Genomic DNA, 18,339 nt, shown 5'->3' with positions numbered 1-18,339 from the left:
GTCAGCTTGTTATGGGGTTGCATCCTGGGCGGGGTCAGTAATTTTGCCTTAGGAATTGGGAGGGGGGTGGGGGGGCTCAGTATAAGTCTACCGTGTATGAATACACTCTGGCTTCCTGTCTTCCCCGACACAATGAATTAAAATTATTATACCCATCCTGTGGGCCGTAGTGAAGTGTACATGCGAGGCTAATTCATTGCATAATACAGAAGGCAAAGTTGCCTTTTAAGAAAGTGTTATCTGTATGCTAAAGTGTTTCAGGAACCAGTAAGCATAATACTGGTTAGTGAACTTGTTATGGGGGTTGCACAACCCCATTATTATCAATAGATTGGGTAGAATTACCTTACCCAATCCAATTTCCAGACTTACAAAGAGTATATTCTGTTGTATATATTATAATTAGGCACCAATTGAAATATTTCATAGAATAATTATTATAATTTACTGAGGATTACCAAGATTTCTCAAAACTAAACTACGAGCCTTCAATAGGATGTAGCTGATCCATGATATTCGAATAGGGTGGAAAATGTTACGTAAATCTCACCAGAAGTGGGAATGGAAAATTAGTTATCATTTAAATTTGATAAAACAGACTATTCTGGTATCTACGGCGATGGGACGGGTACTATGGGTCGTACTATGGTATGTGAGGATGGGTTGGTGCCTGGTGATAGCTAATAACTGTAAATCTACCACATGGAAACTGTGAACATTAGCAGCATAGGAACTATGAGCATTTTGTGACATAAGTAGTATGGTATCCTGAGGACAGGTTGCAACTGTGTAGTAGAAACACTTGCTCAACTCTTGCTCACTTAATTGAACTACTGAACATAGTCTCAAATACAGTAGAATAACCTCATTTTCAGGAGATCCATTTTGAGGCATTTATCTGCCCTCCTTACTTCAGTGCTGATCCTGCTACCAATCACAGCAGTGGTCTGGTTACCCTCCTCTCAGCAAAGCCAATCTGGCTGTCCTCCTGACAGTGATGCCAATCTGGCTGCCTTCATCGTGGTACTGTCTGGGACATTATCAGGACAGTGCTGCATGGGGTCCGCTTCACCAGTGCTGCTGCTTAATGCTAGCAATGCTGGCAATAATCCAGCTGTCAAATTATGCTTACTTGCTCCTGAAACATTTTACCATACAGATATCACTTTCTTAAAAAGCAACTTTCCCTTCAGTATTATGCAGTGAATCAGCCTCAACATAACAAAAGTTACTATAAGATAGAAGTACGTCTCAAATATGACCAATAGATCAGTAGATGCGACTAGTCTCCAAATTTGTGTAGATACACAAATGATATTAATTGATATTAAATGATATTAAAACTATCAATTTTAGAAAGACAAAAAAAGATTAAATAAATTAAAATATGTATTTCAAAATCTTATTCAATACAATCATCTTGGCCTAAAATCTTTGGTAGCAATGAAACTGGTTTGAGACCCGGGGGAACTGTAGCAAAGGTTAGGAATCCTGTATGTCCTGGCATTTTCAGTGGTGTAACTCCAGTTTTAATTCGAAAGTCATTATTTTTGGGCTGTCTTGCATTGTCTGAGGGATTTTCTGGGTTTATTTCCATTTCTGAATCATTTCTTTTGCAATTCTCTTCAACTAATTTTGTTTCATTGGAAGACTGCTCTTCAGTTTTTCTTTTCTTGTTTGGTTCTTGTGGCCCTTCTTGTGACCCCTTTTTCTTGGAATTCTCAGCTTCCTGAAAACAAACATTAATGTATTACAAAAAATGAGTAAGATTTAGCAGACATATTACCTTTTATAGTAATGCATTGATAGCATAAAGGCATGTGCCAAATGTACAGTTTCCCGATCTCCAATACCTGATCTTAACAAAAGACATAAAAACATTTATACTCTGAGCAATTATATCTGCACTGTGTCCTGCTTGGCCACTCAAAAACTGATCACTAAAATAAAACACCAGTGAATACCAAGGTCATCACTCAACCATTAACCAACTTTCATAAGGAGGCAGCTGTACTGAAAAAAGTGAAATTTAGTGTATTAAAAACAGGGCTCTTTCAAGCCATGTCTTACACTCTACTGCAAGATATCGAGGAAAATGCACAAGGTGAACAAGGACAGCATCTTCAAATAAGAGAAAAAGTAGGACAAGAGGACCAGGTGGAAATGCAAATGAGTCAGAAATATAAGGCAATACTCTCTCCTGGTACAAGGGGGTCAATAAGTGAATTGTACTGAAGATGTGGAAGCCACTTCCATTCACAGCTTTAAAACTAGATTCAACAAAAGTTTTGAAATAATTTATAGTTAAATTATAATGCAACAATTATAACTTTCCATACAGTAAGGTAAGGGAAGTGATGCTGCCTTATTTTTAGGAGTAATCTTGCTCAGTGAATATAGTCCTAAATCTGAATTACACCTCAAAATTTTAGTGATCGACCTACATGACGGATCGACTTGTACAGTAATTGTAAGATGCTCTGAGAGGAAAAAGTGAAAGATAACTACTTTACTGCAATTTAATGTTGCCTACAGCTTAAGCATTTTTTTCTTCTGCAATGTACTTCAAAAGAACAGTATGCTTATGAGATGCGAGTAAGCTTATACATCTACCTCAACTAAAATACATTTACATACAGAAATTGTTTACTGATCAAATATAATGACATATAAAGTTATAACATACTTGCTTGCTTTTTGATATCACAGGTAATGATATGCTTTTGACTTGGAATTCTCTTGCCAAACATTCAAGAGTTTTAATTTCTTGTAAACCCATTGAAGCCATAAGCTCACATGTTCGACACACCTACAAGAAAAAGGAAACTTATCAAAGAACTGATACACTTCGTGTAACTCATAAAGTGCTGTGAGTTGTTAAGATTGTAATGACTATAGTTTAATTAATAAATCATACACAGTACTGTATTACAAATGCTACAAAATAAATTACCATGCAAGTTTACAAATAAAATTATTTGTTTGCCTAGAATAAGCCATTTCATTTTCTAAACAGGAGGCAGAAGAAGCATTCTTAAAACCATTTTGCGTAATGACCAATTTTACATATGCAGTGGTATGTACATTCACTTTCTTTTTCTACCATCCTTTTCCTACAGTTTAAAGAGCAATTTTCTCCTCTCTCTCTCTCTCTCCTTCTGCACTCTATGCATCAGTGATCCTTGTTTCTCAATTCTGGAATTTCTTTTAATTACAAATCTTTTTCTTGCCTTGGATATGCCTTACATTTTATCAACTGTGCCTATTCTCAAGCTAAACAATTTTTTATCATCTCAAACCTGTTTCTAACACTAGTACCAGTGTGCTCTGCCTTCCGTTCATATCTGAACTAAAAAATTTCACCAATACCCTTCGTCACCTTGAAGTAAAGTTCGCCTTTCGACAAACTAGCAATCTTCGTAGTAATCTAGTTCACACTACTCCTCTTAGTTCTAATGCTGCTGGTGTCTACTCTATTTCCTGTTCGCCTTGTCATGGTACATGGCTTGGGAAGAAACTGAGTAACCTAAAATCTTAGGAAAAATTGAGTTTAATCCTACATGATTCAGATGATCAGGGTTACACTGTTCTATACTGTAAATCACTTAACAAATATTTTTGGTATATCTCCTCTCTCTTATTAAAAACTGAATTACCTTTCAGAAACAATGCCAAATACTTTCACATAATGGTGTGAAACACAGACTTTAGTGGTTTTCATCTTTTTGTACGTACATCTGTGGTAAGACTTGACACACAGAAGAATTAGTACAAAAGTTTCCACATTACTACTGACCTGCTCTATGCATGGTGAGAAGGAACATATTCTACCACCACTGCTCTTGAGTGCAGAAACAGCATGAGAAAGAGCTTCCCAGGGTTTAGGGAGGTCAAGAAATACTGCATCAGCTATGCCTTCTACTCCCAGACCTTCAACATAAACATCACGGTGGGAAACGTCAACACGTTCCCCAAAACCATGCCGAGTGAATTCATCCAAAGCTACCTGCAAGTACAAGTATAATATATGTATTACGCATTAAAACAAGTGAATATTTATAATTATTAACTCCATTACCTACATTAAATAACATTAAATATTTTCCATATCTTTTCTCTTTTTCTTTCATTGTCGTGCAATAAATATTTATAGAATTTATTTACATAAATTCAGGAAGATTTTTTGTAGCATACATTTAAAATTGGATACTGAGAGCATATCAAAAGCACTTTCCAGAGCAGCATCTTTGGAAGATACCGGGAGACAAAGGTACGGTTGAACTTTAACACCACAATGCAACTGGGAGATGTGGGCTTAATGTAGCATTGGGAAACAGAAGCAGAGAACCAGAGAAGAAAGAACATACTGACACAGGGATAACATTAGACATTGAAATCAGGTGTGGGTGCACCACAGAAGAACGACACCTGAATGAATATAGGATCTATAGGATCACTCCTAAAAGCCAGTCACATTATTGGCTAAGAATGAAAGGCTGGGATGGAGATGCACAAAGGCATTCACATGACCAAACAAAATAAGCTCCTGCTGCTCATAAACACCCTTGCAATTTCACCAAGGACATCTGCACGGCACTAAGTGGCTGTGTGTGTGTGGAGCAACCAGCTTGGATAAGTCAAAATAATCTCAGCTATGCCGGCAGAGGCCACCTTGGGTCCTGACACTGCCTTGGAGTCCTGTACAGCACTGACCCTGCCACTTGCTTCCGTCCGTATTTATTCAACTTTCCCAAACCATATCCAGTCACATGTCTTCCACACACCCATAAGCCCTGTCCTTGTCACAGATTGTCCCCAACTGTTGCTTCCGGTCATCACCAGAAACCCTTCTGGAATGCCGCCTCTTCTCGTGTCCTAGAGAAGCCATCCAGCCTACCATGACCAGTGACCCTCTCACACTTGCCATCCGGATCGCAGGTGCCAACCATCACACAGCCCCAAATCCATTCATCACGCTCATAAACTACTTAAACACGCTCATATACTGCTTCTGCTGCCAATACGTTTGAGAGAGAACTACTAACTAGATTCTACTCAATCTGGATACAACAAAATCTCCGGAAATAGAACGAGTCTTAAGCATCAAAGAGCACATGGAATTGAACCTGGGAAAGTTGCCGAGTAATCAAACTAAAGCATTGAAGAGCATTAAGAAAAACTGTCCTGGAGCAAAATGCCCTCCACAGAAGATAACATCATTCAGGAAGGGTTGAAGGACACCCACAGCTTCCTCAACTGCTCCAAAAACCAGTCATCAAATCCCCAGGGCAGAGCCATAATGGGTTGTGGAGTTCTCTGGGGTAACAAAGTAGGCCAGAGAACTTCTCAACTGATGGCACCTATACCAGAGATATAACTTCAAGGAGCCAAAAGGGGATTCCCCAGAAAACCCAGTGGAATGTATAACTTGAACTAGAATAAAATTATAATTTCATAGTTATGTTACACACCTTGTGCATAACACACACAAAATGCCATATTTTATCTCTTATTTCAGTTAAGTTAGGTTAGGATAAGATAGGATGGGTCAGGTTGAATTCAGTTAGGTTTACTTAAAGAGTAGTGATGATGTAGAGTGATGAAAACTTTCTCAGGTCTTAGACTAAACTCCTAAAACCAGTGTCATTTACACATTTACCTGAGCTCTTTCCTTATGAAAGTCACATGTATACAGTTTGCCTGTAGGTCCAATGGCGCGAAGTAGTGCATGAGACAGTGATCCACTTCCTGTGCCAGCTTCACACACAACAGACCCAGGACCAATCTCCAACTGTGTCACCACCTGAAAAATCATTGCAACAATACTTAAAAATATTAAATTAAATACAAAACCTTGCCAAAGAATATTAATCAAATAATGTTTTTGTATTACAGTATATTCATTCAAATAATATTTTCAAACCTAGTATACTCATTCCAATATTGTCTCAAGTTTATCATTATAAACATTGCTTACAAATGTTTACTGTACTAACAAAAAACCAACATTGAATGTAATAAAACCCCAATTTCTAGGTATGAGCCCAAAGTATAGTATATATTATACTATACTTTACTATTATAGTAAAGTATTGAGTATAAAGAAGTCACAAACCTGGCAAGCCCAATATGTCCCTAGCACACTAGTGCAAAAAGCTCAGACCAGTTTTAGAGATATCGATAAACTAACTTGAAGCACATGAAGAAGCTTGGAAATTAGCCCTTACCATGGATATATCAGGGGTGTAGAGGATCTGTGTACGATGTGGCAATGTCACAGTCCAAAGTTCAGGAGTTGGGTACAGCACATGAGCCCAGCCTTTGGACAAGCTCACCTTGGATCCATACTTCACACCAATTAGATTCATTACCTTCAGGGATCCATATCGGGTTTGAAAGACATTGTCGACTGATTGCCCAATCTTGTTAACTACTTTAGGTTTGACCTGAAATATACACATATACTTAACACATCATAACAAAGACATATGCTATGGTACTGGATTTATTGCTATGGTATTTACATAGATTTGAGTAGCATTTAAATTATCAATACTGAAAAAATGTAAATATGGCAGTGAGGCCTTTAAAAATTATCTTCTATGAGCACCTCTATGATTGCTTCCTAAGGCAGGGCTCCCCCCCCCCCTGAACACTGCTCACATGCCAGGCTTTCATCTAATGACACACAGGACAAGGACCTTTTCAAATAACAAACACCACAATCATGGAAGATCAATAATAAAATAATTATTATTAAAATTAAAATAAATATTATGAGATTTAAGACATGTAAAACTCTTAGGAACTGTAAGGAAAATAAAATTATGCAAAAAAAAAAAAAACCAGCGTTGAATGTAATGAAACGCCATTTTCTGGGTGAGACCCGGAGGCTCCCCGGAGCTTTACCGGCTGATATGCTAATGTCAGACTTTGGCATCAGTCATGTGTATGGAGTTCTAGGGCCTACCGGGGACCACGAGCCAGAACCTGGCCCCCTCAGAGAGGCAAGGGGAGCAATGGCCTATAGAAACCCCCGTGTGGTTGGAAGCATTCTATGTCTGCCATCGACCGGGTCAAGCATCCAGAAAGGTAAGCATTCCAAAACAAACCCCTATTCTGGTGAAAATTGCTACCTAAGCCGAACTAGTGGATAGAACTCTTCAACAGAAAACAAGGAAACTAGTATGACGTCATACGTCACAGCGCCGCTGTCTGCGCAGCTCCCCCCTCCCCGGGAGGGGGAAGGGGGAGCCCCAGACCTCCCACGCCGGCTATCCACCCATCAGTTCTGAGGCTGGATGTCAAAACACGCGAAAAACGCCGACCGGAGGGAGGGAGGGTTGCCGGGGAGCCTCCGGGTCTCACCCAGAAAATGGCGTTTCATTACATTCAACGCTGGTTTTCTGGGGGGAGCCCCGTCGGCTCCCCGGAGCTAACTACCCCAGAGGAAGGTCAAAGGGACAGAACCGGGAGGCGGACACCACGCACCCCCAAGGAGGCAAGACAACCGGCAGCAAACGCCAACCCAAGGCGCCACAGCCCCGAAAATCCCGGGAACAACACGAGAACCACGAGCAGCAAGGCCCCTGCACGAACACCAAAAATCCATGCCCGAAAGACCGCACGGCCACGTCGCCCAGACGGCAGCGAGAGCAGCGAAGCCACGAACGCCACAGGCATGAGGGAAGAACACAGGCAGCTTAGCCGCAAGAACACGGCTGACCACCCGGGACACTATCACCCGCGAACCGGGAAGAACAGAACCGGATCAACGCAAAATGCGCTCCGGACCCAAATGCCGTGGCACGCAAACAACAGCGGAGGGCCGCCACTGAACACAAAAACGACACACCCCTGGCCCGACCAACGAAGCACCAACAAACCCTGGACCCCTCCAGAATGCAGCAGCCCCACCCCGCGCCAGAAAAGATGGAGATTGCTGCCACCAAACAACCAAAACGCTAAAACCGAAGGAGCAAGAAAACTCAGCGACTCGACCCCCAGAGGCAAAGGCCCAAAGGAAAGAGCCGACGAAAAAACACACCGGAACCGAAGGGGCGCTACCAACCGAGGAGAAGACAGAGCACGCTGACCAGAGACCAGGATGGTGCAAGCGGCGCACCAACAGGCCGGAGGTGAAACGACGCACAAGACAGCTTACTAACGGTGCAGAAGCAACACCAAGACCGAAAGCAAGCTGAAGCGGATCCGCCTGCGCCGCACGAAAAGAGGCGACAGTATGTGGCAAGACGACGGCCCCCAACCCCCACTAGAAAACCAAGCCGAGAGTAAACCAAGCTAACAAGAGTAACCACCTAAGAAGGGACAGGAAAAGGAAGGACCGCCAAAATACCCCATACTGCCGCCAAGAGAAGCACGCAGGTGGGACACCTACCACGAAGCCACCCGACCACCAACCGGAGGCGAGACCACGAGGCAGAACATAAGCAGCCCCGACAAGGCCCTCCGAGTCCAGGAAAAAGGCGGAGCCGCGAGAAGATCTTGGGCGCGACCACCGAAACCCAGGCGGCACAAGGAGATGGAACGTCTGCCGAACAGAAAAACTCCCCAAAGCATGCAAGCCCGCCAGGAGTTCAGAAACGACGGGTCCGACGCGAGACATCGCAAGACAAAAAAAAAAAAAAAAAAAAAAAAAAAAAAAAAAAAAAAAAAAAAAAAAAAAAAAAAAAAAAAAAGCAGGGCAAGCTAGGAAACCAAAGAAGGCGGAAGGGTCGCCGCCAGAACAGGACCTGAACCAAGGGGCATGAACAACTGCAACAGACCGAGACAAAGAAGCACATCACAGAACACAGGCTGACCAACGCCTTAGAACACACGCAGAACATCCCTGCTGCAGAGGAGGCAGGAAGAAAGAGCAGAAGCACAAAAAACCCCAGGAGAACAACCAGGGGTGGACAATCAGGCAGGGACAAAAACCCCACGCAATCCATAGGCACAAAACGGCAGCAAAGTGCCACTCCACAACCGGACACAGGAACAAGGACACGCCACCGTGAAACACGGTACCAATGCACACGTGCAGCAGCAGCAACAGGCACCACTGCAACATGCAACATGTAAATAGCAACTCCCCTCTGCAAAGGCAGAGAACGGAGCAGGCAGACCCCAGACAGGGCCAACGGAGACACGACAAAACCCTGCAGGCCCAGAAACCTGCACCAGGCGACCGACGGCGGAGAAACCCCGCTCGATACCTGCTGGATGAGGTACTGGGAGCTCTTTTACACCTGAAGCCCGGCCCAAGGTCAGGCTAGACCGGCCAGAGGATGGCCCACCAAGCAGCTGCTAGGAGCAGTCCACCGGCCCACATACCCCCACAACCAGGACGGGCCGGAACTGCCATACGAAAACAGGCCAGTGCGCCCTGGAAGTCCACGGACGAACCAGCAAGAAGGCTTATGCTCGCAAGTAGGTCGTGTAACAAGCACAGACCTCTGATGGTAATACAGTGTTCCCCAAAGGTGCCAATAGCACCACTGCACTCCACTGGTACTATCCCGCAAGTTCTACCAGATAGGCGGGACCCAAGAGCCAGAGCTCAAATCCTGCAAGCACAGCCAGGAGCCTTACCAGGTGAGTACAGAACCAACCCCACAACCCCCACACCTCACAACATTAAAAAAGGAGGGTCCCCTGAATGACTCCAGCATGGGTTGGACATGCACATGAGGGGAACAGGAAGGGGTGATAAAGGGACAGTCACTGGTGTGCGAACGGTCTCAGTCGTACAAAAATATACCTAAATAAAGACAGGTATATAAACACCGCCGCATCCAGCGCCCGGCCAAAAGACACCAGACCGCAGAAACTCACCTGGCGAATGGTGGCACGAACTTGACACGACTCAACCGTGCCCAGAAGAACTTGGGAGCACCGCCAGGTGAAGACACCAGAGCCGGACCCTGCCGGACCCGCAGGAGAGCAGGGAGAGGCGAATTAGGCGGTCCACACCCATGACACAGGGAAAACCGCGGTGTCCTCCCCACAACTGGGAACCAGGACACCCCAGGCGCGAAGGGGCACATACCGCAGCCAGGGAGAAGAACGAGAGGCGAAGCACTGTAGCAAAAAAGGGCGCAAAACACCAGCACTGAAACACCACCCAGACCAAAACAAACTCCACGGCGCATGTGCATAACACGCTGGCAGAACCGCACACCCTCCCTGCGGGAAGGCGCCAGCCAGGACTACTGCACGAGAAAAGTAGCCAAAAGAGGAAGCAGGAACAATAAAACCGGCCAAAGAAGCAAAGAGCCCAAAAAGGAACCCAACCGGGCGACAAGTAGCCCAACCGGGCGACAAGTAGCCCAACAGGGCGACAAGTAGCCCAACAGGGCGACAAGTAGCCCAACAGGGTGACAAGCAGCCCAACAGGGCGACAAGCAACCCAACAGGGCGACAAGCAGCCCAACAGGGCGACAAGCAGCCCAACAGGGCGACAAGTAGCCCAACAGGGCAACAAGTAGCCCAACAGGGCGACAAGTAGCCCAACAGGGCGACAAGTAGCCCAACAGGGCAACAAGTAGCCCAACAGGGCGACAAGTACGAGGAGCCGACAGACGTTCCAATAATGTGGGAAGTAGCGAAAAACCTTCCCGTACCCTCGAGAACACAGAAGCCAACACTAGTCCCGAAGGCACACGAAGGCGCAGGCGCACCCGAGATCAGAAGTCACGCAGTACCCCATCGAACGGGGAAACATGACCAAAACACCGTCCCAAAAAGGGGTGGGAGGAAACATCCACCCACAAGACGGAACCAACCGACTCAAAGGCCAAGGAACCGAGCCCAGGGAGGGGCCGACGTCCAACAGCACGTACGGCGAGTGGTGAGGAAAGACCCCACTCCGCGTAACCACAAGCCCCGCCTTGTGGTTACGGGGCTTATGGTTACTTACGGGGCTTGTGGTTACTGTAACCACAAGCAACGCCCCCCCCCTCGCTTCCAGCGAGGGGGGGACTCTGGGGTCACATCCATCGGACCCGCGCGCCCCCAGGGGTTTCCCAGGGTCCCGAGCGTTTACTTTAAGAGGACTCGCACTCAGGTAATCCCAGGCAGGGTACTGCTAACCGGCACCCAAAGCTACCAAACAACTTTCTAAGAGCTGAACCCCCGGGATGTGTACACTCACGGGGACCTAGCAGGGGTACCACCAGAAAATACTCAGAACACAAGGGATACAAGGGGCAAGAACGAAGGCAGACCCCCCCACCAGGTAGATAAACAAAAAGAAAAAGAAAACCCCGCAAGAGGACAGCGTACCCAAGCGGGACAGAGCCAGTCGCTATGATTGGTAAAGACAAGCTGCACAGTACCCTGCGCCCCACCAGTGCAAACACTGCCCCTTACTCTAAGGCAAACAAGGGAGACAGAACACCCGAGCACACAAAGAGCGGCCGAAAACCAAGCAGTAAACGGCCAAGCAGGGGCAGGACCCAAGGAACTTGTGGAAGGTGGCCCCAAGCCCCAAGGGCAGTACTTACAGGGCACCTAGGGAAGGGAACCCTAGGCGCATGCAGCCCGAGTACTGAAGAATCACTCCCGGCTCACGCACCACCTAGAAAACAGACACCACACTCTAGGTATAGTGCTGAAACAACCACTGGAGCCGGAGCACATAACCACTGCCTATAGCATCAGCCGAAGAACTGATGGGTGGATAGCCGGCGTGGGAGGTCTGGGGCTCCCCCTTCCCCCTCCCGGGGAGGGGGGAGCTGCGCAGACAGCGGCGCGGTGACGTATGACGTCATACTAGTTTCCTTGTTTTCTGTTGAAGAGTTCTATCCACTAGTTCGGCTTAGGTAGCAATTTTCACCAGAATAGGGGTTTGTTTTGGAATGCTTACCTTTCTGGATGCTTGACCCAGTCGATGGCAGACATAGAATGCTTCCAACCACATGGGGGTTTCTATAGGCCATTGCTCCCCTTGCCTCTCTGAGGGGGCCAGGTTCTGGCTCGTGGTCCCCGGTAGGCCCTAGAACTCCATACACATGACTGATGCCAAAGTCTGACATTAGCATATCAGCCGGTAAAGCTCCAGGGAGCCGACGGGGCTCCCCCCAGAAAATTCAATACTTGAGAAAAATTATCAGAGAAAGTGTTACATCACCAATACAGTACCAAAGAAAAACTCCATTTCATTATACTCTAAAAAAAAATAATAATAATTGAGCAACAGTCGCCTGCAAAAAGCACCACTTCCTTCCACAAAAAAAAAAGGTTGACTAATGAAATGCCACTTTCTGGTTGTGAAATGCCATTTTCTGACTGTGAAATACCACTTTCTGGTGGAATCATGGAGGTTCCCTGAAGCTATCTTACTGATTAAATGCCACACTACATGGAGTCAACAGTCGCAGAGTTCTTGTATGTCTACCGTGGACCACAAGCCAGAACCTGGCCTCCTCACAGAGATGCAGGGAGCAATGACTCATGAACACTTTACATTTAAATTTATCATCTTGCCATCGACCAGGAAAACACCAAGAAAATTAGGATAATCAAAACAGACTTCTGCATGGTTGAAAAATGAGACCAACACCCTCAAAATATCAAAAGAACTCCCCAATAAGCCACCACCAGATAAAGTGCACTAGGCACCTCTGGCCTAACCAATAAAGAATCAACAAACAAAGGACCCTCCGGAAACCAGCCGACATCATCATCTCCAGAAAAGAAGTCGGCTGCACAAAATGAATAAAATACCAACCAGGATCAAATAACAAAAAGCCACCAAAAAATATCCCAGACTGAAAGGGCCACCATAAAATGAGCAGGAGAAAAAGGGAAACCTGGCCAGAGGAAGAAACGGAGAGACAGAGGAAGAAAAACCCCAAGACCCAACAGCGGTAAGCAAGCAGCCTGAGAGAAATGCCGGTGTACAGTCACTAGCTGAAGGGCTGGCAGCACCAGCCACAGTGCACCACACCAGCCAACAACACTCCCTAATCCAGAGAGTTAGGGAACCCAGGGGCAAGACGGAAAGCCCAAGAACCCCGACTTACCCCAAGGGTGAGGACCACAACAAGCAAGGAAGAAACACTCCCGTCAGCCCTCTGATGGGAGTGTTTCCAGATGCCCCAGGGAAGGAAACCCTGACCACACATGGGCAGTACTTACAGAGTGCCCAGGGAAGTTGACCCTGAGCTCATGCAGTTCCAGTACACTAAGCTCCTGATCAATGCACTCTTGTGTAGAAGTCTAAAAAGGCAAAACACCACCAAAACAGAAAATCGTGGCCAGAGCAAACCAATGACCTCCCGGCACAAACATCAGTCAAGAAATGGGCTGGTTCTTAACCACCAACGATGGGAAAGATGGAGCTAACTAACGGAGAGCTGGTTGGATGAAGTTTTGGTTCATTTTCTTATTGGAGGAGTTCTTTTGATATTTTGAGGGTGTATTTAATTTTTTAACCTGCAGTAGTCTGTTTTGATTTGCCTACCTTTCTGGGTGCCATCCCTGGTCAATGGCAAGAAAATAAATTTAAATGTAAAGTGTTCATGAGCCATTGCTCCTTGCATCTCTGTGAGGAGGCCAGGTCCTGGCTCGTGGTCCTCATTAGGCATACAAGAACTCTTTGACTGATGACTCAATGTAGTGTGGTACTTGATCAGTAAGCTAGCTTCATGGAGTCGACAGGGCTCCCCATAGAAAATTGAACTTGGATATTGTTTTGGATAAATATAGTATAACTGAAGTCATCACAATAAATGAGTTCAGTACATGTGAGAATACAGGGGCCAGATTCACGAAGCAGTTATACAAGTACTTACTAACGTGTACATCTTTCCTCAATCTTTGACGGCTTTGGTTACATTTATTAAACAGTTTACAAGCATGAAAGCTTCCCAAGCAACTGTTGTTATTGTAATAAACAGCCTCCTGGTGCTTCGAAGCTCATTAACTATTTAATAATTGTAAAAAAAGCCGCCAAAGATTGAGAAAAGATGTACAGATTCATAAGTACTTGCATAACTGCTTCGTGAATCTGACCCCCAGTACTGTTATTACAGTACTATACAGTACAGTACTGTTATTACAGTATTGTGCAATACAGTACTCTTAAATTGTAGCCATGACTTATTTGATGCATCACGCTATTGTGATTTCTGTGTGTAAATATCAAAAGTTTTGTTAGATGACCACCAAAGAAAAGCCTAAGATTCTGTAATGGTTATCATGATATGTATCAGGAAAAATTCTCTGACTAACATGGACATCAAGAAAAAGATAAATAAACAAATTACAAAGATTTACAGCTTCCACAGGAAAAGTCAATTTGTAACATTAGTTCTGAAATTTGTTACAGGCCAACTGAAACACCACATTAAACTTATCAATGAAGAACAGTAATTAATATTATCAAATAAAAATATGCAAGGAACATGTCATTTATTCCATTGTAAGTAGAGACATGAAATGCGTATATCTTACCTCAAGAGCATAAATCTGTTGCACACCAATGTAGAGTATAACAGTGTCTCCTTCTTCTATCGCTTCTTTACACTTGCTAAAGCTCATGATTACACCACAAATTCAAGCCTAAAAAATATGGAATATATTAATTATTTGAAAAGTTCAGTACTGTATTACTGTGCTATGAAAACACTGAATAAAATTTCCCAGTTAATAAAATTTTTAATACAGTAAACCTGTATTGAAGTTTTCAGCTAAAATGAGAATATTAATTGGAATATTCTTTGCCACAAATTATTGGCAATATCTATATAATACTAAGCCTACAGTGTGGCACTTCATTAATAGTATTAGGCTATGCCCAGGAATTTTGAAGATATGAAAATATTATCTGGCCATAGTTAAAGTGACGAGCAAAACTCTTCCCACACCACCTACACAACAACAAGATTAGTATCATAAATTTCATGAGGCTATACATAAAAAGGAGCAAGCATCACTCCCTCCTATATTACCCCTTCCCCTGTGTTTTACCCATTTATATCAGATGGAAAGTTTATTCAAATTCCAACAAATGTTATTCAGAATTTAAATCCCCTGAAATGATAAAATCAACTAGAGCTCTGAGGTGACTTTAATAATAATAATAATAATAATAATAATAATAATAATAATAATAATAATAATAATTAACACACAAATCACAACAGCGTGACGCATCAAATGAACAAATCCACAAGGGCCGTGATAAGGGTCCTGTGGATTTGTTCAATAATATTTTATTCACAAGAAGGTACAATGGCTTGGTGAGATTACATAAGACTTGTATTTTTACATTCTTGCAAAGCCACTACTAACACGCATAGCGTTTCGGGGCAGGTCCTTAATCTAACATATCAGGTAAGATAAAAGGGTACATTGTAGCAAGCTTTTATATCAACAAATAACTATTGTACAATATAAGTTGACAGAGGTGATTACACTGGTAAGATATATATCTTAAGTACTTTGGTAGAAACTGAGGATGAAATTAGGTACTTTTTGGTTTTACTTTTGAATATTGGTTGGACAATTTTTTAATTCGTCAGGGAGTGAGTTCCAAAGATTGGGCCTTTTTATTTGCATGAAGTGTTTGCAGATTTAGTCCAACTCTGGGGATATCAAAGATATTTATTTCTGGTGTGGTGCTCATGGGTTCTACTATGAAGGAAGTTTTAGATCAAGATTAGCATTTAAGAACAAGTTTTGTACATGTAGATAGCACAAGAGAATGTATAGTGTACGTTTAGCATGTTAAGGGACTTAAACAGAGGGGCTGTGTGTTATCTGAATACAGTTTGTTATAGTTCTGATAGCAGATTTATGCCGAGTGATGACGGGCTTGAGGTAGTTTGCAGTGGTTGAGCGCCATGCACAGATACCATATCAATGTAAAGTAAGTAAAATATGTAAGACAGGGATAGATTAGCGTGTAGTATGAGAGGAGACCAGAGTGGGGGAACATAATATCTGATTCTTGAAAGTATACCAACCGTTTTTGAAACTTTTTTAGCAGCAATGTGTCGTATGTGGGTGCTGAAGTTCAGTCTCTTGTCTATGTACAGGAACTTTCTCCGGTGTATCCCAACAAATGACTAGGTAACAACTATTATTCACAATTGACCATCACACCTACACCGTGTACAAGGGTGAATACCGGGTCTGGAGTACAAATGAGTGAATAGATGAGTACAAGCGAGGGAGTACAATAGTAGCCACCAGCCTCTTGTTGTTGTTGTTCCGGAACACGCGGGGACGGCCCGGGCAACACTACCCTCACGGCGGACCACGGCCTCACGGCGGCCCTCTGGGACCCACTGTCTAACAGCGGCCCTCTGGGATCCACTGTCTAACGGCGGCCCTCTGGGATCCACTGTCCCACGGCGGCCCTCTGGGACCCACGGTGGCCCTCTGGGACCCACTGTCTAACAGCGGCCCTCTGGGATCCACTGTCCCACGGCGGCCCTCTGGGACCCACGGTGGCCCTCTGGGACCCACTGTCTAACGGCGGCCCTCTGGGACCCACTGTATAACGGCGGCCCTCTGGGACCCACGGTGGCCCTCTGGGACCCACTGTCTAACGGCGGCCCTCTGGGATCCACTGTCCAACAGCGGCCCTCTTGGATCCACTGTCCCACGGCGGCCCTCTGGGACCCACGGTGGCCCTCTGGGACCCACTGTCTCACGGCGGCCCCTTATATGAATTATCTGGTCTTGGTGTTAAAGGGAGATTATTGGGCTGGATAGGGGATTATCTTCACAAAAGGAAGGCTCAGGTGTGGTATCAAGGTTGTATGTCAGGTGTGAGATCCTTTGAACTCGGCACACCTCAGGAAGGAGTGTTGAGTCCCACCCTGTTTAATGTACTAATGAATAAGATAGCATCTGAAAGATACTCCAATGGGCTAACTCCGATCATATATGCCAATGATATTTTGTTTCAGGGCAAAGATATTTCTAAGGTTCAAACGGTGTTGGATAATTTCGGTAACCTGTGTCATCATATGGGACTGGTGGTTAATAAAGACAAAACTAAGTTTGAATGTGGAAGTCGGAGGCCCATTATATTGAAAATAAACGGTAAAAATATAGAGAGTTAATATATATAAATATTTAGGTATATATATTGGATATACCCATGAAAGTTTGGAAGCCTCGTCACGGCCCTTGTGGATTTGTTCATTTGATGCATCACGCTATTGTGATTTCTGTGTGTAATATACACTGATGGTTCCTTACACCCTCCCACAGGTGCTGTTGGAAGTGCAGTTGTCCTTAAAATGGGTGATGGCTTGTATTTTGAGTGGAGAGTTCGTATAGACAACTAGATAAATGTGTAAATATTTAATTCAAAATAATCTGCCAGAAATTTTAGCCAAATATCTCCAGTTTGCTAACTGTAGATGGCGTAATGCTGTATGTAAAAGAAGACTTATAAAGCAATGATGAATTAAGAAGAATGGGATGCTCAGAATATGTATGATGCAATAAAGTAGCTGAAAATGATAGCAAACTGACACTGAGGTTATGCTCCAGGGCAGACACAGCAACAGCAGAGGACGTTACTCATCTGCATAATGTGATCAATGCAGAAGCGGAAACTCAAGCCCTTATAATGGGAGACTTTAATCACGTGATAATAGATTGGGCGAATTTAACATAAGGAGAACAAATTTTTTACCTAGTGCAGGACTCCTTTCTCATACAGCATGTGATAGAGCCCACCCGAATTAAATTTATTTCTTTATTATGCACCCCATACCCATCCCGTGGACGGTGGTGTAAAGGATTACAGAAACACATAATCGGCTCAGGAACTGAACCCTCTAGTTCGTTTAGCTAAGCAAATAACAAACCTGAAGGAATAGCATTCTACATCTTGTACTAACATCAGAAGAGGGCATGGTGGTGGGGTGGGGGGGGGGGGGAAGAAATAGCCTAAGCTATTCTATCCCTTTGAGATGTATTTCTTTCTCGTCTCAATAAACATACTTGAACTTGAAGGCATGGTTAATCAAATACAAGTAGAGGAAGGGAAGGTAATTATCTGGAGAAAGCGAACAGCCATTACTACTATATATCACTTGGAAGGGATCAGGATAAGGATTTGGATTGGGACGGGGGGTGAAAGAAGAAATGAATGGTGCCCAACTACTTGGACAGTCGGGGATTGAACGCCGACCTGCATGAAGCGAGACCGTCACTCTTTAAGGACAAGAATAAATTTTAATAAAAAATATTTTTAATTGATAGTGCAGTTTTTGTATAATATAAAACTAATATATAATATAAGTTTAATTTCAAGAAATCATTGCGATGAAACAGATTATAGATGTGATGGTTTGGTGTACAATTAAC

General features: G+C 44.0%; 1 protein-coding gene across 3 annotated transcripts; it reads right to left on the bottom strand.

Annotated features, from left to right (window-relative positions):
* Positions 1–1,376: 1,376 nt before the first annotated feature.
* On the bottom strand, positions 1,377–18,285 carry LOC138356377 (tRNA (adenine(58)-N(1))-methyltransferase catalytic subunit TRMT61A-like). Of its 3 annotated transcripts, none has more exons than XM_069312387.1 (7): positions 15,975–18,285; positions 14,461–14,568; positions 6,228–6,446; positions 5,660–5,803; positions 3,797–4,006; positions 2,687–2,809; positions 1,377–1,729 (listed from the first exon to the last, which is right to left on the bottom strand). In XM_069312387.1, the coding sequence occupies exons 2-7, from the start codon at positions 14,545–14,547 to the stop codon at positions 1,403–1,405; spliced, it is 1,110 nt and encodes a 369-aa protein (XP_069168488.1). In that variant the 5' UTR covers positions 14,548–14,568; positions 15,975–18,285; the 3' UTR covers positions 1,377–1,402. The 3 variants fall into 3 exon arrangements, with proteins under 3 accessions (XP_069168488.1, XP_069168489.1, XP_069168490.1); XM_069312388.1 differs by having other exon boundaries at positions 16,118–18,285; XM_069312389.1 differs by having other exon boundaries at positions 16,139–18,285.
* Positions 18,286–18,339: the final 54 nt, after the last annotated feature.

The sequence above is a fragment of the Procambarus clarkii genome, chromosome 72 (assembly GCF_040958095.1).
Source record: "Procambarus clarkii isolate CNS0578487 chromosome 72, FALCON_Pclarkii_2.0, whole genome shotgun sequence".
In the NCBI taxonomy this organism is placed as follows: domain Eukaryota; kingdom Metazoa; phylum Arthropoda; class Malacostraca; order Decapoda; family Cambaridae; genus Procambarus; species Procambarus clarkii.
This window is presented reverse-complemented; position numbering and strand designations above follow the sequence as displayed.